The sequence below is a fragment of the Quercus robur genome, chromosome 12, assembly GCF_932294415.1.
Source record: "Quercus robur chromosome 12, dhQueRobu3.1, whole genome shotgun sequence".
Lineage (NCBI taxonomy): Eukaryota > Viridiplantae > Streptophyta > Magnoliopsida > Fagales > Fagaceae > Quercus > Quercus robur.
The window spans coordinates 2,568,899-2,591,394 of NC_065545.1; the positions used below are offsets into that span (position 1 = coordinate 2,568,899).

The following is a 22,496-nucleotide window of genomic DNA, read 5'->3' on the forward strand; positions in this document are numbered from 1 at the left end:
CCAACGTTTCGTTTTGTTAACAAATCACCCCCCGATTAGTTTCTGTTGTTAATTGTCATGTCATCTTGCTGACATTAAAATAAAGAGAAACAAACTCCACCATAAACACACTCGAAGTTCCAATAGCAAAGTAAATGAGTTTAAATCACACACACATAGAGAGTTCTAGCAACAAATCCATCACCCAAAAAATTTAACAAAAACCCCAAGCATTCTGTGCATCCAGTAACAAAATCCCAAACAAAAAAAAATTGAACAAAAGCCTTAACAAATCCAATCAACAAAAGCCTTAGCAAACCCAATAAAAAACCCAAAAAATTCCAATCCAACAATGGCAAGAAAAATCCAAAAAGAGAGAGAAAGAGAGCCATAGAGAAGAGAAATAAACTTACTAATTGTTGGCTTGGCCGAATCGATCGCTGCCGCTGCTGCTACCTAGGAGCTGACCTGGAGCCTTAATGAACTTACTCACGTTTGGGTCCACGATGCAAGGAGCTGGTTGCAGAGTCGATGTGGTGGTCTAGGTTCATAAGGGTTAGGAAGGCAAGGGTTGGGTTCGTGGGTTTAGATTTAGGATTTTGAGATATTCTGTTTGGTGGGGAAAGAAATGGTGTCCTAACAGATTTTGTTTGTTTTCTCTTTGGGCAAAATGGCACTGTTTTGCATGTGCTAGTTCATCACTTCATTTCCTTTGAAACTATGTCGTTTTGGGGGCTTATTTGGCAAAAAAAAAAAAAAAAAAAAACACATCAGTAAGATGACATGGCAATTAACAGCAAAAACTAATTGGGGGTTGATTTGCTAATGGAACCAAACGTTGGGGTGTAAAATCAAAGTTCCGAAACATTGGGATGTAAAATCCAATCACCCCTAAACGTTAAAGGTGTACTTTGCAATTTACCCTAAAAATTATAAAAGGATGTCATATCATATGTGTTAGTATTTAGCAACCGATAACATTCTCATGTGAAACAAAACTTCCGAGTACTTTTTTTTTTTTTGTTCGAGACACAATGTCAACTTTTACTTAGATTAGAAGATCCCTAGACTTTTGCTCAACCTAGGTTTGGTAATTGACTCAAGGATTTACTGCAATTTATACCCTATATATAGTTTAGTGGGTGTAACAAATTAAACTATATATTTTTAAAATAACAAATTAAAACTTGAATTTTTAGAAAGTAACAAACTAAACTCTTGTGTCAGCAACAACAACAACAAAAACTTTAGTCTTGAAATTTTGGGATCGAATATGGATCCTTAACATATTATTTAAGGTCGATTACATGTATTCTTTTTCTCCTTAATTAAACACTCGTGTCAAAAATAACAAATAAAATCTTGATTTTTTTTTTAAAAGTAACAAATTAAAAATCAACCCATTTAAATGAACCTGCACTTTTGTGTTTGTTTAATATAGTGTTAAAGGTTTAATTTTGTTAATTTTTTAAATTTGAGGATATTTATTTGTTACTTTTAAAGTTATACACAGTTTAATTTGTTATAAACCTATCGGTTTAAACTTTAAAGTGTTTTTCCACCCTAAAAATTCATATATATTGTTAAAAATCCTATTAATAGTATGTTTGAGTTGAAAATTTCTTTTTCTTTTTCTTTTTTTGAGGGGAGAACTTTGTTAACCTAAACATATTCCTATCAACACTCATAAGAACTAATTGAAAAGTCTGTTTGAGATCCACTTATTTTGTTGAAACTGAAATTTTTTACTAAAAGTACTGTAAATAAAGGTAAAAATTAATTGAAATAGTATAATAGGACCCATGAATAGTACCAAAAAAGTGTAGTAAGACTCATGAATAGTAGCAAAAATAAGTTGAATAGAAGCAAAAATAAGCTGAATAGTAAAATAAGCTGGTTTTTTAATTTGGAACCAAATACAAACGAAATGTTAGATTGAGTTGAGTTGGTTTGAGTTTATCTGATGGAGAGTATCTATCACACACATGCATATATAATATACACAATCTTCAAAATAATAAATTCAAAACCGTGACTTGAAGTTACAATTTCTCTTGTTCTTAGAAAATTGGAAAATGGGTTAAATGCAGGCCCTTCGTCAATCTAGCAGCATTTTACACAAACCGGACTTTTACTTAACTATGCTTTTAACCCCATGGTTAGAAAAAAAATGTCTTGCAAGCGGTGAAACAAATGGGAGTCATTGTAAGGAGAGTAGTGGAAAACTCGAAAACACAACCTCAGATTTATCAAGTGTGAACACACCATCTTGGCCTGGTTAGACACTGACTCTGCTGCTTGCTATCACATTCAATAGACACCAAAAACAAACCATGCCACTTGTTATTAATTCATCAACTCATATTCATGCAAAGGTGCCACGCCGCCCACCTCACCACATCGCCTATCTTGACTTCCACCATCCTAGACTATTTACATGCATCACCAGAAAACATACACGCTGCCACGCGTCCCATCCATCACTCCTTAAGTACACAAACTCACAAAGCCTAACTCTTCTCTGAGCTTCAACACTCAACACTCTTTTATCTTCCACTTTGATCATCATCCACACAAAGCTGTGAAACCAAAAATGGCTGATCAATCAAAACCAATGAGCCAAAGGTTCCAAGAGTCTGCCCCGACTTCACGCCAGGCCGTGAATTTCTTGACCGCAGTGACAATTGGTGCTACACTGTTATTCTTGTCCGGGTTAACCTTGACCGGGACTGTGATTGCACTGATCACGGCAACCCCAGTTCTAGTCCTATTTAGTCCTATTCTAGTTCCAGCTGGGATAGTCATATTCCTGGTTGCAACAGGTTTCCTATTCTCTGGTGGGTGTGGCGTGGCGGCGATAACAGCACTGTCGTGGCTATATAATTATCTAACCGGACAGCACCCTATAGGGGCAGATAAACTGGATTATGCGAGGATGAGGATCGCGGATAAGGCTAGAGATGTTAAGGAGAGGGCTAGAGATTATGGGCAGTATGTGCAGCAAAGGGGTCAAGAGGTTACTCAGGGTTAAATGAAATATATGGTGGTGGGTTCTGGTTTTAGGGAGGTGTAATTTTGTGTTTGTAAGCTTTGTTGGGTGCTGTATTGTCTTTGTTTACTTGAATCAACAAAATGTGGCGTGTTTTTGTTTTTTTTTATTTGTACTGGACCTTGGTGCCTCACTTTCAGCTGAGGGTTTGGTTTGTTAATAAGTTCATATGTGGCTGGGGATTTTCTTGTTCAAAACTTTTTGACAGATTGCGTCCCACTGTATATGGTTTCTGTATTTGGTAGTTTGTACTTTCTAGTTGTGAATTTTATTTTTTTATTTATTTTTATTTTTTTCACTTGAATTGCTCTTTGCTCAGAATCCTGCAGGGTTTTCTCCTCTTCCTAATAGGAGGCTTCGTTTGGGAACTCAATGGATGCAAAAAATTGAATTAATATAAAAAGATAGAGGAAAGTCCCTTTGGGGAACCTAATAAACAATGAAGGAAAAAGGCCATTCTTGTTTATTTTGTTTTTTGACAAAGGACTAAGCTTCAATTGTATTAAAACGGTAACAATACAGCCAGCATGATCATCACAAGCAGAAACTGATCAGGTAATTAAGGACAGCACATCAACAAAACCATTCCAATTATTGACCAAACCCCTACACTGCTAAAACATGAGCTGCTTCATTAACCTCTCTTTTTGGCTTCTTGCCCATATGAAAATCTTACTTGGTCCATCTCTTTCGCGATTTTCAGCACATCTTCTAGCACGGTGCTTAGTTCCCATGGTTCTATACAATCATGTTCCCTGTTTGTGGCTTTGCTGAGTGCACCAATGGAGATTCCACTGATAGCTTTTCTTAACTTCAGCAATTGAACCATTGACATGCCCATCTTATGCCCCCTTGCCTCTGCTAGTAAAACATTGACACCTACATGTCCCTCCCATCTCTATTAACTATAGCAGCACAGAAGTGTTTATCTAGATGTTGCAGCATCACACTCAATTTTGAAAGAGCCAAGGGAGGTGCTTGCCAGTGAATTATCTGCCTATATCACTGCTGGTTGTGTTCTGAGTTCTGTTGATCTGAAACTACTTCATGCTCCTGGAATTTCTTGTCTAAAACAGCTAGCATGCTCAAACATTAGTTTGTTTACTTTGCTTATTAATTTCTTTCCGATTCATTGTTTTTATAACCTCGCACAAATTTCAGATGTCATAATTGGAAGGCTAGTAGCATTCCCCACTCTTCCTGAGCCTGGGACAATTCTTTTGGGGCTGGTTACCTTTAAGAGAGGATTTTAAAGTGATTCATTGTCATTTGGTGGGGAGTGCATACATAACCAAGCAATGACATTAAGAGGACAATTCATTTTGGGGCAGCTGTCTTTAACAGTGGATTTGAGTGATTCATTGCTAATTTGTTATTTGCTGGAAAACATACGTAAACAAACAATGACGTTAGCATCCGTTTTGGATTAATGTACAGCTTTTCAAAGTTTTTTTTTTTTTTTTTTTTACCTAACTATAGTTTATACTTTTGTCAACTTAAGTAAATAAAATTTGCATCCAAATACACATTAATATAATAAGCCAAAAGCACCATAACATTTTCAAAAAAAAAAAAAAAAATTATATTAAACAGGCAACAGATCAATTTACTGCATAATATTGTTAAGCACCATATATTTTATACTCTAGCATTCTCTCAGGAAAAGTAAAAAGGATGCGCCAAGGCATGACTCAGACAATCCAACTACATTTGGCTGATGAATATGACAATTGACATCATTCCCTGAAGTAGCTTTCACAAAACTCATTGGGTACTAGACTAGTATCCAATTACACACTATCAAGGCTAATAGAAAATTTTGCCTAAACAACAAGGACAAGAATCCTAGCCTAACATTTTTCTTGAGTGAATTTTCAAGAAACCTTGGAAACATTATGATTAACTGAACGTGGACTTTGGCTCTTCTGTAGCAGATATGAGGGAAGAAAAGATGGAATAATGAATGCCAATCCAAGGCAAAGCAACACCAAGACCACAACCCACCAAGCTTTGTGCGGGATACCCAAGAATAGTTCATCACAAACTGTCAAGAAGATGGAATTTGTTAGAACAGAAAAGATGATGCTTTGACTTGAATTGAATACAATATGGCATATTGACCTGGAAACACAAATAACACGAGAGGAAAGGAAAATGCCCTAGGAACATTCATCTGAGAGCATGTGAAATGAACAAAAACCTTGTGTGTAATACCAAGTGCAGTAAGATCACACATACGCCTAGGTGATGAGAGAAATAGCAGATTATAGGCACACATGTAAGGAGAACACACAAGAATAAGATCATTGTATACATGTTCCTCACTCAACGCTTTGGCTAGCAAAAAAATTCTTAATGGATTCAGGTGCATATGGATAAAAAGTCAAATGGGTAATTTGCTTATTCTACTTTGTATCAGTTTACATTCATGATAGGGCCTCCTAGTGGAAAGAAGGCAGCATCACCACATAGGGAGAGAAAATCAAAATGACAACAGAGTAATATAAATACCTAAAATACAGCATGCCTAACACCTAGGGTAAATGGAAAAAATTCCCTCCTGTGGTTGGGGACTTGGGGTCATTATCAGTTTAGCACCATGACTTTTTCAAATGTCACACTTTATCTCATGTATCTGAGCTACATTGCAATGTCTTCTAAATTCAGGGAAATGACAAAAATATTCATTTCCCTTCCATTTTCTCTCTCTCCCGCAAACCATGCAAACTGCCAACCAGAGCAATGCTCTAATCCCAATAAACCCACATTGCCGCTAGCCAAAAACAATTCAAAAATAATCCCCAAATCCATTGAACCCCAACCTACTAAAACACCCATAGTCCCATGGCTAACAGCCTTCAATCAAAATCTCCAAATACATTCAACTTCCTCCTCTTAAAACATTTAGCAGTCACACCACTACCAAACCTTCACCTTCAACTTCCATAAACCCATGCCATATAAAGATGCTAATCAAACCACTACATCGACAAACAACTCCACCTAAACCCAAAAAGCTGGCACACATGGCCAAGCCTATCCCAAATTCTCATACTTGTCAACCAAGATCCACCTATAACCCAAACTACCAACTTCTAGCTGCCAGCCATGCCAACCCTTAGTCTTACACCAAATCCCCAATACATAGGTCAAATCAGCCACACCAACATCTAGAGCTGCAAACCTTCAACTGCAAATCCATGCACCCATCTCTAGTCCACAATCCCAGTCATGACTACCCCAAGCCGACCACTATCCTTAGTTAATAGCTAGTAAGGCCTCATTGTCACCACCCCCATGGGGGCACATTGATGGGGGATAAAAGAAAAAGAGGCCTTGGTGGTAAAGCACAAGGTTGATGGAGGAAGTGTTTGGCCACATAAAGTGAGAGAAAATGTATAGAAGGGGAAAGGGGTATTTTTCTCATTTTTGTTATTTTCCATCAATTTGGATGGAAAGTGTATCATTGGAACTTAGTCTAAAGTAGAAGTAAAGTATAAATTCGAAAAGGCAGAAGTAAACTAATAATGACCCTAACACAAGGAGGTTTTTTGTCATTTACCCTGATATTTAAATCATAATCTGAAGCAATAACTAAAACAATTTTGCAAATGAGAGCAAAATCCTAGAATGAGAATGCATGTAAGGCAAAAAAAAAAAGGAAGTCATAAGAACTAGCTCAAGTAGTTATTAACTAAAAAAGGATACAAACATAACATCAAGATCGTAAAGTTATTAAAAAAAAGAATACTGACATAATATCAAGATATAGTAAACAATGACATATATACTTAATGTTGATATTTAATGACAGTGGGGATGTGTGGTAGATTATTTGAATGTGAAACTAAGTTACCTATATTAAAAATGATGGACTGCCTCTCCTGAACATGTGGTATGGCAACAATCCCCTCAGGTTCCACAGTCACCAACACAGAGATACGACCCTGAGCAAAAGTCCAAACATTTAACAATCTTTTAACACGGAAAAAAGCATGCAAAAGTAGAGTATAATAATAAAACCTGATTGCTAAGTGAGTCAAGACTTTCAGTCTTGAAAATAAGCTTTTCAGTATTGAGTAATCTTCTGTTGTGATTCAGAGTCAAGTCTGAATCGTCTCTCTTCAGTTGTATGGAAAAAGTAGCTGGTATCTGTAATTGAACAGGAATGAGTAAGTTTCTATAAAGAGAATGTCGAGAAAGTGACGACTAAAAGATATAAAATACATACAGAAGCTGGATATGATATCTTCACTTCATACCACGTATAAGGTTTGAGTCCTTGAAGTTGGTAAAGGCGCAAACCCGTTTGTAGTGGTAGAGTTTCTTTCCACAGCTCCTCCCCAACATTTAAAACCTTGCTGTCAACCCTGCAATGTTACAGAGCATTTAACTTGTTTCGCTTCCAAAAGTATTAATTACCGAACTAAAGATATTAAGTTCTCAGATGTGTAATTTGGTGTTTCAGGATATACTTACATATGACTGTAACCGGAAGTTGGGCCATTAACAATAATACTAAGAAGGTAGAGCAATATGAACATATTATGGACATATATGCAACGCATGGTAAATTAATGAAATGACTGTTCTGCTTCAACTTCTTCAAACTTCCAAACCAGAATTGTGCATTTCAGCAAATCGAGTCTGTTTGGTCAAATTGGCTTAGCATTTCCATTCCAACATAATTACGTCGATTTAATCCTGTTTTCCTGTAAAACAAAGGGGAGCATTATTATATATTATATCATATAAACTAAGCCATTAATTAAAAAAAGGGGTAATTTAGAGAAAGACAAGGAAAAGGAAACCAAAATTTATAAATCCTTATAAGAATTTTAGTATCATGCTTTTAAAATTGATCCTAATTTAGCTAATCTCTCAACCCAACAATATAAACAACTGCAGCTTTCATAACGAAAAATTAGACATTGGGGTAAGCACAGATAATTCAGGTGCTTACATTACAAGAACAGAAAGTTCTGAGTTCTGCTAGCAAAAAACAAATTCTGCTTCATGCAGAAAATACTCCTCTCAATTCAAAAAGAGCAATTTTTAGAGCTCTCACCGCAAATGACAACATTACTACATATAGAGAAAGATAATGAATAAATTCATTATAACAAGTTATTCGATTCCAGTGAGCTCTAACAATAGCCAGAAAATGGCGTATACGTGGAAAATCAAGTTTGTTTTTTTTTCAATTTTGATAGATCAAAAACTTTGGAACATATTCAAGTAGTGCCCAAAAAAAAAAGAAACAAAACTCTAAATGAAGTGGACGGGGGGATAGATAGAGTTACCAGGGTCTAATCCCAAACTACTTGCCACGACAACCAGATAGCACAAATTACGACCGCCGGTGCGCTGCCGTGAACCACCGACCTGTGATTCATGGAGATTTCAGATCGGTGAAGGAAGGGATTGAAGAGGCGATATAGCACATTAGCTGGATTTGAAGCAAAAGGGTTTGTTTTGTGGTTCAAGAGGTGAAGTTGTTTGGCCAAGAAGTCTTAAATCTATTTGTTTTGGAGTTCTTAAAATCTGTTTGTTTTGCTAAAAATTTCTTCAATTTGGCTCAAGAGACTGTGAAGAGGAGAGAGGTAGAGAGATGACAAAATAAGAGAAATTTTTTGGCTTTTTTTTGCTAACCGTTGGATAATATCAATCATCTATTTAAAAATGGAGGAAACAGGAGATAAATGAAATGGAGGCGAGCCACTCCACTAGAATTTGCGTAAGAACAAATTTGAATATAAAAAAATATAATAATAATAATAATAATAATAAAGACAGAGACAGTTCTGTTTGTGCTAGTTTTGGGCGTTTACTGTTTAGTATTTTTCACCTTTTTTTTCAAATGCAAATTGCATTTTTGAGATGAAATTCATTCCAATTTTTAAATTTACTTTTGAATTGAGTTCTATTTATTTAAAATTTATTTATATATAGACATTTTGTCCAATTTTATTTTAAAGGTTTTATCAAAAAGAAAAATATTAAGAATACAATTTTTGCTACAACTTTAATTACAATTTACCCACGTGGCAAGTCGTAAGTGGTGTTGTAAAAGTGGTGGGTTCACTACTCCACCACTCATGATTTACCACATGAGCAAGTTGTGGCAAAAATTATGATAATATTTGAAATCAATGGGTTGAATGCTCCGAGTTTCAACGACAATCAGATAACCTAAAGAGGAAGAAAGAGGTTTTTGAAGGTGATCGAGGTGAACCGGCCAATGACCCTCTAATGGTTAAGTCAGTTTTCTTTCTAAAATATAAGTATAGAGAGTGAATGAATAATAGAACGTATCTTGATTAGATGAGGTTTGGTCCATTTTATAGAGAGTTCGGAATGAGTCTACTTGTTAGATGCCACTAACATCGTGGGAGATGTGTGGATTTAATGGGATGAGTGGATTGAATTTCGGGAAATTTACCTCACGTTTCATAATGAGAGTTAGTGGTCTAATTATTTAAAATTGTGGAAAACACTCATAAATTTACTAAGTGTTTATTGGTCGTCCATACCTTCTTGTGGTATAGACGACTTGGTTCTCTTTAGACAGCAAAATTCTTTTTGGATGACTGGTGATATGCTTAGACATCCATATTTTATGTTTGTGGTGCATATTTCTCACTTCTCCTTTTTGAAGGTTGTGTTGGATGTTATTGGTCTTGGACGACCATTATGGAAGAAGACTACTTGCTGTTGATCACCATTAAGTTGAGGTCCTAGTATTACTCTATTAAAAAAATCATTTTCACGTGATAAAAATTATAAAATTTGTATGTAATAATTTTTTTTAAAAAATGATGACTCAATTGAAAAGTTGCATTTCCTATCCAAAAAAAAAAAAAAAAAGCATTTTTAGCTTATTTATTTATTTATTTAAGTTACTACTCTTTCCGCGAGAACGACGCCGTATAGTTCGTTTAACTGTTTACTCTTCTCCCAACTTTCAACTCAAGTCACCGCCCCTACACAACAGGCAGAAGGAATAACTTAAAGTTAAACGACATCGTTTAACGCAAACAGAACTGGTTTACATTGACATCGATAGCTCCTAAACTCCGAAAGTCCCAACGACAAACTCAATCTCAATCTCCCTCGCTTTTAAAAAAAACAAACTTGTTTTACTTAAAAGCCCTAATCAGTACTCAGTAGTAGTATTAACCAAAAATCAAACTCGCTTTAAATTTCTCTCTGCGGAAGAAGAAGAAGAAGAAGAAAGAAGAAGTTCATAAACCACATTCGAATATGGTACATCAATTTTAGCTCTCTCTCTTTAATTTCTATTATTCCTACCTTTGGCCAAAATTGATTTTGTTTTGGTTTTGGTTTTGGTTTTCTCAGTTCGCAATTGCTGCTATCAATGATACTGACTCTAAAGGCCAGTGGGAACCTTTAGCTCCTACCAAAGAAGCCCAGGCATGTCCCCTCTTTTTCTCAAAATTTGCTCTATTTTCTTATAATTCAGTTGCTTTATTTATGGTTATTTTCAACAACTTTAGGGCATTATATGAATTATAAATAAATAAATAAAAAAGAAAAAAGAAAAAAAGAAAAGAAAGTACTAGTACTACAATTAGCAATATCTAGGTTTGCTGAAGTGGAGAATTCCCAATGTGTTTTATGATAATTCTTGTTAAGACGATATAATCTGGTTTCTTTGTTTTTTTTTTTTTTTTCATTCAGGAATTTCATCTAACACAAACCTATCATGAAGGACTTCAAAAATTACAAGCTAAAGAATATGAAAAGGCGCGCGAGCTCTTAGAATGTGTCTTAAGAGATCCTCTTATAGCAGGGGCGCAGGTATTATACTTTCTTCGCGAATTTAATACATTTTTTTTAATTATGTGTTCATATTGGGTATAATTAAGTAGGTAGTGATGGTTTTCCATTGTTTTTCCAGGTGGATAGTAGTGCCAGCGATGGTCATCTACTGCAGCTCAGGTTTACATATATCTTGTTTTCTATGTTAGATTTTGTTCAATTAATGTTGTGTTTTTTTGTTTATCTTGTGCCCTAGAGGCTCTTTTGGACCTTTCGGATGTTTAATTTTTCAGTCTAGAATTTACCATCATTATTAATATTTACATGCTGACCGTTGTAAATTATCAATTTCTTTGTGCAATGCTTTTAGAAGATTTCAGTTTTCTAAAGCTTGTGGAGTAAATTATCAGTTTTGGGATTTTTTGTTTAATAATTATGTTGCGTTCTGGCCTAAACTTACTTATCAAAAAAAAAAAATAGTGCGTGCTCCATTCTGATATAGGTATACTCTCAAATATCTTCGACAAAGTTACTTACCTAGTCTTCTGCAGGTTTTTGGCACTGAAGAACCTTGCCACGGTTTTTCTTCAACAAGGTTCTGCACATTATGAGAGTGCTTTACGCTGTTATCTTCAAGCCGTAGAGATTGATACCAAAGATTCTGTTATCTGGAACCAGCTGGGAACATTATCATGCTCAATGGGCTCACTCAGTATATCACGTTGGGCTTTTGAGCAAGGGCTTTTGTGCAGCCCTAATAATTGTAAGCATTTGTTTTGTTCTATCAAATATTTTATGCATTTATCCTGTATATAGTCTTTTATACTTTGGTCTTTTTATTATTTCTATTTGTTAAGCTGTCATATTTCTATATCCATCTCCCTTGTAGTCTCTGTCCTGAGCTTTTCTTCTTTCATAAACATTCGACATATTATGAATGTCTTCGTTCTGGACAATTTGTATAGGGAATTGCATGGAGAAGCTATTGGAAGTTCTTATTGCGATTGGTGATGAGGTGGCATGTCTTTCTGTATCAGAGTTGATTTTGAGGCATTGGCCATCACATTCTCGTGCCTTGCATGTCAAAAACACCATTGAAGAGTCAGAGCCAGTTCCATTTGCTCCAAGAGGTATAGATAAACTGCAACCTAAACATGTGCGGCTCAAATTCTGTGACAAGAGAAAATTGACCGATGAGAATTTAGATGAAAGCATTGCGTTGAAAAAGTTGAAACAGAACATAGAACTGGACTTGGCAGAGGTTTCCTGGGCCACTCTTGCTGATGCACTATTGGAAATCTTACGTCCATTGCATGAATGTGGTTCTGAGATGGGGGCAGAAAAAGTTTATAGATCTGGGGATGTCAGATTAAGAATACGCTTACCTTCTAGTTCTGAGAATGTTATGGGGACTGTGGAAAGGAAAGGGATTGACTTAAATTTAGTGTGTGAAAATATGCCTCTTAGTGATTGTGATACTGAAAGAGCAAGTGTAGTTAAAGAAAAAGAAGCAAATACTCTAGAAGAACAACCACATGAGAGGCGGAGTAGTCGTCTTAGGAGTCGTAAACCAGGCAAAGAAGAATTAGATTCTGGTACTGGTAAGGATCTGCCAAAGGTTGTAATTCAATATCTAGAACCTTTTATCACTGGTGGACCAGGAACGAAAAGTGCTGTTCATGATTCTAGCAGTTCAAATCCATTGGATTCTGAATTTAGTGACGTTTCTAAATTTGTGACAGAAACTTCAAAAAATTTTGGTGCTTACCATATGGGCCACTTACTTTTAGAAGAAATGGCAAGAAGAGGCCTTGTTTATCAGGAATCATTTTTCAAATTGATGGAGTTAGAGAAGTTGACAAGACATTGGGGTAAGGATAGAACCCCTGAATGTAGTCTTTTTCTTGCCGAGCTTTATTACGACCTTGGCTCATCCTTTTCCAATGCTTCCAAACTGTCTGAATTCATGTCAGAGGCATCTTATCATCTTTGTAAGATCATTGAATTAAAAGCTTTGGACTATCCTTTTCACTTGAGTTATGTCTCAGGGAATGAAAATTGTTCTTCAAGTCAGAATTTTCAATGTACTGTTGGAATATCAACGCATGGCTCCAAAAATAGGGATTCAAATTTAGATAGTTCATTCTTAACCAATGACAATTCTTTTTGGGTTCGATTTTTCTGGTTAAGTGGGCGATTGTCTATTTTGGATGGTAACAAGGCAAAAGCTCATGAAGAATTCTCTATTTCCTTGTCACTTTTGGAAAATAAGGAAAATATGAATGATTTTCCATGTGTAGTCCAGCTCCCACACTGCAAGGTTATTAAAGAGTTAACCATTGATAGGCTTCTCCATGAAATTAATATTTTAAAGGTTGATTTCATGATGGAAAAGACTTTAGGTGAGATGATTGAGAAAGAGATGTATATGGAGTGCGTTGACTTACTTGCTCCACTTCTATTCTCTACAAAAAATGTTCACCTTGATGCATTGCCTTCAGCTATTGCGGATACAAACAGTGAAGGGATTACTTCTCTTGAAATGTCAGCGCTAGACATTTTAATCAAAGCTTGTGAGAAGATAAAGCCAGTGGATGCTGAGTTATATTTGAATTGCCACAGACGAAAGCTGCAAATACTCATGGTAACAACTGGAATGGATGATTACCTTGCTTCATGTAAACCCTTTCATCAGAAGTTGGGGTCAAAAACACCTTCTGGTTCTGATATAGAATTAAAAGAAAGTTCAAGCAAGCACTGGAATTGCTTGGTTACAGAGGAAGTGAAGGCAATCTCTGACTGTGTTTCACAAGTGAAGAGCTTCATTGATCAGTCTGGAGATCCTGTGAGTCAACATTGTTCTTTTAGCAATACTTTATTCTATGGTCATAGTTGTTTATATCGTGATTTGTCATTTTGGAATCTAGACAATGCACTGATAAAATTATTAATCTTTGACATTTTTTCTTGTTTTTCTCTCCCTGATCTTATTGATTGTTGTAATCTAGGTTCTTGAGTTGTGCCACTATAGTACACTTCCAGTGTACTTGGTTGGTTTTTTTAATTAAATTTCTTACGTTACTTATTTACAAAAAAAAAAATGATCTTTGACCTTATAAATTGATGGTTAGAAAACGAAATCTAGATAAGTAAAAAGGCAAAACTTAGGTACAGTTCCTTAGGTGTAGTATGTTAAATTCTCCAATTAAATTGAGACACATGGTTACATTGACCAATAAAACACAAAGAATGTAATTTTTCCAAAGCCAAATAAATTCAATGCAGCTATGTGCTTGAATTTAGTTGGGGAGCCTAATTTATTGCATCTAAGGAACTCTATCTAAGTTTTATCCCAAGTACAAATACCTATTACAGTAGAAGGACAGTGATTGGAGCAAATAAGTCTCAAGGTCTAATATCTTAACCAAAAAAAAAAATCGAAAGAAGTCTCAAGGTTTAGATTTAACAGAATAAGAATTTGGATCATTTGGATATTTATAAAACATTGGATCTATCACTGCATTTTGAAAACCAAGAGAAAAAATTAGGGAGGAGAAAAGAAATTAAAATGAATGTTTTTAATAAGTCTATGTTTATGAGTTGTATGCTTCCTTTTTTTTTTTCTTTGAATATTTTCTTTCATGGGGGCATCAGTGTATATAATTTACCGAATCTCTTGTGACAAGGCAAATATCAGAGGTAACTGAAACTTCACCAATGCTTCACATATCAAGTTGTTTTCATTTTTAAAATCAAAAGGGGTGGCTGTCTCCATATGGTGAACTCTGATTATTTTGAACACTTTTCATGACATGGTAGCCATGCCTTCTTTTTTCATTTTTCTTTTTTGTTTGGGGTGGGGGGGGGGGGGGGGGGGGGGTTGCTGCATTAGGGGTTGGTAGGATCTTTTGCATTCAAATGGTTTGATGGTTCTTGATTTATGGTTGACAAATACTCAACTTCAAAGCAAACTAGTGAATTCATTATCTTCAGGAAAATGGAGTGATTTTTGGTGAATGCATTTTTTTGTCCTTTCACATGCTTTCTGTAATTTTGAGAAGTCATTTATTAGTAAAATTTATAATTATGCTTGCAGAATGGCATTCTTGTCCCAATGAGCTGCATTGGTGATATTCAATCTTTGCTGTTGTCAGTCATGTGCAATGTTGCAAGCATATTGCTATGCCAGAAATCTTCTGGGCTGTTAGTTGCTGATGACGCTGAAAGATGCTGCTTTGTTGATGCAGCCATTGGATTCTGCAAACTTCAACACCTCAACCCTAATTGGCCTGTTAAAACTCAAGTGAGTCATATCTCCTCTTTCTCTAAAATGGAACTTATATGAGTTGTTAAAATCTGTGATACAATTATGATTGTTTATGTTTCCTGCTTCTTTGAATTCTCATTTTAGGTTGAGTTAATTGTTGCAATGCATGACTTGCTTGCTGAGTATGGGCTCTGCTGTGCGGGTGTAGGAAATGATGGGGAGGAAGGAACGTTTCTTAAATTTGCAATAAAGCATCTCTTGGCCTTAGATATGAAGCTTAAATCCAACTTTAATACTTTAAATAGGGAAAAGACTCAATGTCATGAGCAGGTCTGCAATTATAGTCCTGCCAAAACTTCTCTAAATGAATCAAGAACAGATAAGCTGGAGGTGGGGATGGGGCCGACTCAAATTGATGGAAATTGTATCATGGAGAAGGATATTTCTGATAAGATAACTTCCAAGGACATTTCATCTCATAAATCCCTGGATAAGGAGAGTGCTGGGGTAGAAGGTGGAAACCGAGGCAGTGATGGGTCTGATGGAGAGTTGAACAAAGGTGAAAAAGCAAGCAATCAATTGATTGAATGTGGAAATGAATTTACTGAAGATGAAAGGGAGGAACTTGAGTCAAAAATTGATAATGCATTAGACCAGTGCTTTTTCTGCTTATATGGTCTAAATCTTAGGTCTGATTCTTCCTATGAAGATGATCCAGTTACCCACAAAAATACTAGCCGTGGGGATTACCAGACCAAAGAACAGTGTGCTGATGTTTTCCAGTATATTCTCCCCTATGCAAAAGCTTCTTCTGTGAGTAATCATACTCTCTCTCTCTCTTTCTCTCTCTCTCTCTGTGGGCCCCCTTCTGTATAAGTTTTGTTTCATAGAAGATATGTCCATGTCTTCTCAGTGATTTTAATCCTCCTGACTTTTATTTGTGCTTTTACTATATGCGAATTTTTAGCGTTGGGAAAAAAACTGACAAAAACATAAATATGTGTATGTATGTTTTAGAGAACTGGATTGGTCAAACTTCGAAGAGTATTAAGAGCTATACGGAAACACTTTCCACATCCACCAGAAGATGTTTTGTCTGGAAGTGCAATAGAGAAATTCTTGAATGATCCAGATTTATGTGAAGATAAACTCTCAGAGGAGGCTGGTTCTGACGGATTTCTTGAGACTATGAAGAAGATAATATTTCCTGATGAGGGTAGCCTCCAACAGCACAAGGCCTCATCAGTTGGGAGGTATGGATGCATATATTATTCTATTTCCATGAAAATTTAGTTGATTTTTTGTTGAGTTATCTGCATGACTAATTAATTGATTGCAGCTCTGAGCCATATTTGGAGGTCTATTCCAATTTGTATTATCTCATGGCTCAGTCTGAGGAAATCAGTGCAACTGATAAATGGCCTGGCTTTGTACTAACAAGGGAAGGGGAGGAATTTGTACAGCAAAATGCAAACCTCTTCAAATATGATTTATTATACAACCCTCTACGATTTGAAAGTTGGCAACGGCTTGCAAATATTTATGATGAGGTAAAATGTCAATTTTCAATTGTGAATGCTGTAAAAATATAAAGAACTATTTGGTCTAGTTTTTAAATCTTTCTGGCCACAGTTTGATTTCTTTAGGATATTCTTTGTGGTTAAATTCATACAGGAGGTAGACTTGTTGCTAAATGATGGCAGCAAGCACATTAATGTAGTAGGATGGAGGAAGAATGCTACTTTACCTCAGAGAGTAGAGACAAGCCGAAGGAGGAGTAGGCGGTGTTTTTTAATGAGTTTGGCATTGGCAAAGACATCAGCTCAGCAGGTTTCACCTTCATCCATTATTTACCTGTATGCCGCATCTTTTTTTTTGTTGTTGGGGGGTGGGGGGATATGGGGAATTGTAGATATATCCTTTAGTTATGTTGATTGGTTATGAAAGAAGGGATGTGACAAGATGCAGTCCCACCAAAGGTTTCTGCGTGGCATAGTCTTAGTATAATGGGTCCTGTGTGTCAGTCTGCTTTGATTAAAATGTTTTCAGGGATTTTGGTTAATCATTCTGATGGATATTTTTGGCTCCAGTGTGAGATACATGAATTATTGGCATTGGTATACTATGACGGCCTTCAGAATGTGGTGCCAATTTATGATCAGCGTTATGTTGTACCCTCAAAGGATGCAGCATGGATGATATTCTGTGAGAACTCATTGAAACATTTTAAGAAAGCTTTTGTGCACAAGTATATTTTTCTCTTCTCAAGGAGTATTTTTTTTTTTTCTTTTTTTTTTTTCTGTAGTTATGATGTATGGACTTGACCAAGTTCCTTTGTTTCTTCCTTTTGTCTTAGGCAAGATTGGTCCCATGCATTCTATATGGGAAAACTCTGTGAAAAGCTTGGATACTCACATGAGACATCATTGTCATATTATGATAAGGCTATTGCTTTGAATCCATTAGCTGTGGACCCTGTCTACAGGATGCATGCTTCACGCCTGAAGTTACTTTATACGTGTGGAAAACAGAATCCGGAGGTTTTAAAGGTTTTTGTTTTATTTCTTCTTCTATTTTTTTAATTTTTAATCTTTATCTTAAACTTAATATTTAAATCCCCCTCTTGCTTTTCACTAACCTTATTCTGTTTTCCTTTTCTATAATCAATAATACTTTGTTTCGTGATTCTAACTTCATTAATAGGCTGTAGTGAATATTTTGAATTATTTAGCAACACACAATTGTGCATGCCGGCTTGTATTTGTTATTCATTGCAAATATTTTTATTTCAATGATTAACCATCTTCCAGTTTTGGATTTGCATAAATTTCTATTTATAGACATCAACGTATTCATGTTGATTTGTTGTCCCATTCCAGGTTCTTTCAGAATATTCTTTTAGTCAGTCAGTTAGGGATGCGGTCATGATTATCCTTGGTAAAATGAGTTCTGAAATTTCGCACTCACCAGTACATACCAAGGATGGCACTCAAGCAAATGCTGATGAGATTAAGTATGAAAAATCACTTAAATTGGAGGAGGCATGGCGCATGCTTTACAGTGACTGCATTTCTGCCCTTGAAACATGTGTTGAAGGGGATCTTAAGCATTTTCATAAGGCCAGATATATGCTAGCTCAAGGGCTGTATAAAAGGGGTGAGACAGGCGATTTGGAGAGGGCAAAGGACGAACTTTCTTTCTGCTTCAAATCATCTCGCTCATCCTTTACAATAAATATGTGGGAGATTGATAGCATGGTTAAAAAAGGAAGGTAAAACCGTAATCCTATATTTCTAGTTTGTATTCTTTGGTTGTATATGTAGGTATTTAAAAACAAGGAAATAAAATCGTAATAAATTATTTCGCAATTATTTTGATGGCTCATGATTAAATATATCATACCAGATAAAGCTGAAAGGTAGAGAGTGTTTGTAGCCATCCCTTACAGTTCTTGTTTATAACTTTATATGGCTTTCAAATTTGAGTTGCAGTGGTATGAAATAACTATATGGTAAAATTATAAATTTGCTATTCCATATAAATAAGTCTCATTACTAAATGAATTTGAAACTTGAAAGACTAGCTATTGAAATGCTAATGGTATCTCATTTTAAATTTGATGGTTGAAACAAAAGTTCAAAAGGCGCAAATATTTTGTAAAACAAAGTTGAATTATTCCATTTCTATGTGGTATGCCGTAGTTTTTTTTCCCAACATTTTCCAGTTTGTTTAGATTTTATACTGTCAAGTAGCTTTTGAATTCCTTATGGAGTAAATAAATTACCTAAATATGTCTTTATTGTATATCAGGCGAAAAACTCCAGGTCTTGCTGGGAGCAAAAAGGTCCTTGAAGTCAACTTGCCGGAGAGCTCTCGAAAATTTATTACTTGCATTCGGAAGTACATGCTGTTCTATTTGAAATTGTTGGAGGAGACTGGAGACATATGTACCCTTGATCGAGCTTATTTATCTCTTCGGGCAGATAAGAGGGTAACAATTTGACCTAGAGCATTTACTTTTTTTTTTTTTTTGATAAATACCTAGAGCATTTTCTTGGTTCATAACATTTCAAGAAGAGCCTTACTGGCTGCATCAGCTTAGGAAAAATATATATGATTGGTAAAATATGTAAGTGAATTCCTTTATGCTGCAGTTGTTTTCATGGAAGTCAAAAGAAAGTCAATTATGCTGTTTTCATGAATTCCTTCATGCTGCAGTTGTCAGATATTTAAGTTGATAATGGCTGCTTTCCCAATCATACAATAACTCTAGGGACACAAAATCGTTCACGAAATATTTCATAACTGCCGAGGTGGCAAGTTGTTAATGGCAGATGATAAAGTGATGTCAATAGCGTGTCAGATGAGAAAACACCTACCAACTCAACTGTTGTGACTGTAGCTCTCATTAAGTACTCATTTCTTTTTCATGTGTGTGTGTTTGGGGGGTGGGGGGGGTGGGGGTGAGGTGCAGATTGGCAGGAGGGATTCTTTTATTCAATTTTGATAATTTTTTGTCATTATGTTTGAAAAAAATAAAACGCCTCTATGTTACCATATTATGCTTCAATTTATTAATGGTAACCAGACCTCATTTATGTCAATGTTGCATGTCTCATCAAACTGACCTGATACTATTTGTAACTTGATTTTGTTTTCTAGTTCTAGTATCTAACTTTCATTGTAAACCCAGTTTTCACTGTGCATTGAAGATCTTGTACCAGTGGCACTTGGGAGGTATATTAAAGCCCTAATTTCATCAATGCATAATACTGAGACTGTTGGTTCTAGTTCTGCAAGCAGTTCAGAGCATGTCCTGGAGAAATTGTTTGCTTTGTTCATGGAACAGGGGAACTTATGGCCTGAAATCTGTGGTTTGGCCGAGATTAAGAGCCCAGAAACATCAGAGAGCAGCTTATATGGGTAATTTGCATTGAACAAGTTTTCTGATTTTCTTTGTGAGGATTTGCAAAAATTGTCAAAATTTGTAAGCTTTTCTGTATATATCTTCACAACTTGTTCACTGTTACCTTTTTTTTTTTTAAGAGAGATGGGGTTGTTATTGGTGAATGCAATGCGTTCTTTTAATAATATTATGTGTTTTGACATATTAAATTGATAGTGGTGATTTTCACAAGCATAATGCAAGTGCTCCCATCACTGCAGATATCTTCATGAACATATCATATCTTTAGAGAGGAATGGAAAGCTGGAAACTCTTGAAGCAATAAATGAGAAGATTCGAAAGCGTTTTAAGAATCCAAAGTTGTCAAACAGTAACTGTGCAAAAGTTTGTCGGCATGCTTCTGTGGCTTGGTGTCGATCCCTCATAATAAGCTTGGCATCAATCACTCCATTACCTAATGAATTTTCAAGCGAGAGTCCAGTCCTTGTTCCATCAGATGGATGGTTGGAAAATAGCCATCTGCTTTGTGTTGATCTGCAAATAAATGAATTGTGGAACTCAGCATTTGAAAACTCAATTCAATTAAAGAATCTTGAAACAAAATGGTACCCAATTTTGTCTAAAATCAAGAATATAATTATCAAGAAAGCTTCAGAAGAAAATTTGGAGACTGCAAATGCTTTGCTTAAATCTACTTACAATTATTATCGGGAGAGCTCCTGTGTGGTGCTTCAATCTGGTGTCATTCTTAATCTGGTTCCATCTCGGTTAGCAACAGGAACACAATTTCAGCCAAGCATGGATGGGGTTGAAATACTTGATCTGAGCATTCCAAGGAAGCTTCTCTTGTGGGCCTATACATTATTGCATGGCCGTTGTGCTAGCATAACAGCTGTTGTAAAGTATTGTGAAGAAAATGCAAAGGTATGGATACTAAAACATTCTAAACTGGTTTTGGTTGGCATACGGAATAAGTAAATAGCAGTTTTATAGTAGACATGGGTTGAGAGGAGCATGAGTTGAGAGTAGATGTTTGTTTTCCTTGTAAAGCTAAAGCTGAGAGGAGCATGAATCCTCTTAGCATTGAAGCATGGGGTAATTGATAATATAAAATAAAACACGCTTTTCTACCTAATGTATAAGAATATACATTACATGTGAAAACATGCAAGGATGCATGTTCTTATCACATCCATAGAAAAAACGAAAGGGATAATTGAGCAATCTTGGGTAATTGAGGCATTCAAGTTGACTAATATATTTTGGGACTCTGGTTATGTTTTGCAGTCAAAGATGAAAAAGGGAACTGGAACCTCACCCGCAACTGTAAATGTATCTAGTACCACCACTACTCTTGCAGGTTGTTATTCTTCTCCAATTCTGCTTTTTTAGATTTTTTTTTCTGCAGCTGGAGGTCTGACCCAGGGCTGTTGCTTATCCCAAGAAAAACAGCAATGCTGCTAGACTCACATTTCTACCTTTTCTTTTCTTGGAGATGTTCTTGTTCATTCTTTCTCCAAACTTTCTTTGCCGGTTTTTACACATTAAAATTGGTGAAAAGTCATTGCTTGTTGCAGGTGCTGGGAAAGATGGAGCAAGCCATGTTGGAAGCAGTGATGTGGAGGCTTCTCCACTGACGACAATGGCATCTACTCTGTTGTCTGAGGGTGATACCAGACATTGTGTGAATCAACTACCATCTCTAGGTGAGAGTCAAAAGGGGTTATTTGTTACACCGCAACTGCACCAGTGTAAAAATATTGTTGCAGAACGCAGCAATTTGGCAGGTCATGAAGGAGATTCTGACAAAAGTTAACTTCATCTCACTGACTGAACTGCATTTAACTGGTTGTTGTAGAAACCATCCTTGTGCATTACACCTAATTTGTTATCATAGAAAATATGACATCATACATGTAAAAAAAATCTTTTTTTTTTTTTTTTGATGAATACATGTAAAAAAGAATCTTGGGATTGAGGGCTTTTTAAGAGAATGGATTAGTCTAAAATCCCTGTTGTATGATAGCCTAAGGCTGATTTTAGAGTAAATGAAATGTTACCAGTATTTTCTGTACAGAATTGCTTAGGATATGCTTCTGTATTATGATCTGAAATATCTACATGCATTTTTTCGCTTGGACTTCATGGATCAATGAATTCAGGAAGGAAATTGTCTTTGATTTCATTTGATTTCTTGCTAAACTATATGTATGTATCATCTTTATCCCATTGGAAGTTTCACAACAATTCATTAAAGGTTAAAGGTACATCACTAGAGCATGAATGACCCATATAGTTTATGGATCTTTGGATTTGATCAGAAATAAATAAAAAGTGTCACATAGTAGCAGAAGTTCATTAGCTTTGAAATAGACAAAAGTTTTTTTTTTTTTTTTGAGAAAAATATAGACATAGGTTAATTGATGGTAGAGATATTAATTTTGACAGATTTGGAGGTATACAAGGTAACATTAACCCCTTACACCGTAAGTCTGTAACACCCGCCCCCGTAA

General features: G+C 35.7%; 3 protein-coding genes across 4 annotated transcripts; 2 read left to right on the forward strand and 1 right to left on the reverse strand.

Annotated features, from left to right (window-relative positions):
- Positions 1 to 2,338: 2,338 nt before the first annotated feature.
- LOC126710077 (oleosin Ara h 15.0101) lies at positions 2,339 to 3,294 on the forward strand. The gene has a single exon (XM_050410458.1). It carries the CDS (start codon positions 2,573 to 2,575, stop codon positions 3,008 to 3,010), a length of 438 nt encoding a protein of 145 aa, XP_050266415.1. The 5' UTR covers positions 2,339 to 2,572; the 3' UTR covers positions 3,011 to 3,294.
- A 1,339-nt stretch (positions 3,295 to 4,633) lies between these two features.
- LOC126709552 (uncharacterized) lies at positions 4,634 to 8,727 on the reverse strand. Of its 2 annotated transcripts, XM_050409835.1 has the most exons (7): positions 8,332 to 8,727; positions 7,992 to 8,113; positions 7,508 to 7,740; positions 7,260 to 7,398; positions 7,052 to 7,180; positions 6,885 to 6,975; positions 4,634 to 5,072 (listed from the first exon to the last, which is right to left on the reverse strand). In XM_050409835.1, the coding sequence occupies exons 3-7, from the start codon at positions 7,594 to 7,596 to the stop codon at positions 4,903 to 4,905; spliced, it is 618 nt and encodes a 205-aa protein (XP_050265792.1). In that variant the 5' UTR covers positions 7,597 to 7,740; positions 7,992 to 8,113; positions 8,332 to 8,727; the 3' UTR covers positions 4,634 to 4,902. The 2 variants fall into 2 exon arrangements, with proteins under 2 accessions (XP_050265792.1, XP_050265791.1); XM_050409834.1 differs by lacking the exon at positions 7,992 to 8,113 and having other exon boundaries at positions 8,332 to 8,726.
- A 1,364-nt stretch (positions 8,728 to 10,091) lies between these two features.
- Positions 10,092 to 22,062, forward strand: LOC126710534 (calcineurin-binding protein 1). The gene is made up of 19 exons (XM_050411044.1): positions 10,092 to 10,294; positions 10,388 to 10,462; positions 10,730 to 10,849; positions 10,950 to 10,990; positions 11,362 to 11,573; positions 11,776 to 13,655; positions 14,907 to 15,113; positions 15,222 to 15,890; positions 16,095 to 16,330; positions 16,417 to 16,627; positions 16,752 to 16,907; positions 17,168 to 17,325; positions 17,434 to 17,626; positions 17,957 to 18,348; positions 18,888 to 19,068; positions 19,771 to 20,000; positions 20,244 to 20,907; positions 21,271 to 21,343; positions 21,561 to 22,062. Exons 1-19 carry the CDS (start codon positions 10,292 to 10,294, stop codon positions 21,797 to 21,799), a joined length of 5,940 nt encoding a protein of 1,979 aa, XP_050267001.1. The 5' UTR covers positions 10,092 to 10,291; the 3' UTR covers positions 21,800 to 22,062.
- The last annotated feature ends 434 nt before the right edge of the window (positions 22,063 to 22,496 follow it).

Excerpts from the sequence above, each read along its gene's own strand:
- LOC126710077 (XM_050410458.1), top strand. The coding sequence starts at position 2,573 with ATGGCTGATCAATCAAAACCAATGAGCCAAAGGTTCCAAGAGTCTGCC.
- LOC126709552 (XM_050409835.1), bottom strand. The coding sequence starts at position 7,596 with ATGCGTTGCATATATGTCCATAATATGTTCATATTGCTCTACCTTCTT. Across the intron at positions 6,976-7,051 it reads TTGACTCACTTAGCAATCAG|GGTCGTATCTCTGTGTTGGT; the intron begins GTTTTATTATTA and ends ACTTTTGCTCAG. Across the intron at positions 5,073-6,884 it reads GTCCATCATTTTTAATATAG|TTTGTGATGAACTATTCTTG; the intron begins GTAACTTAGTTT and ends TCTTCTTGACAG.
- LOC126710534 (XM_050411044.1), top strand. Across the intron at positions 16,331-16,416 it reads AAGGCCTCATCAGTTGGGAG|CTCTGAGCCATATTTGGAGG; the intron begins GTATGGATGCAT and ends AATTGATTGCAG. Across the intron at positions 18,349-18,887 it reads AGCATGGTTAAAAAAGGAAG|GCGAAAAACTCCAGGTCTTG; the intron begins GTAAAACCGTAA and ends ATTGTATATCAG.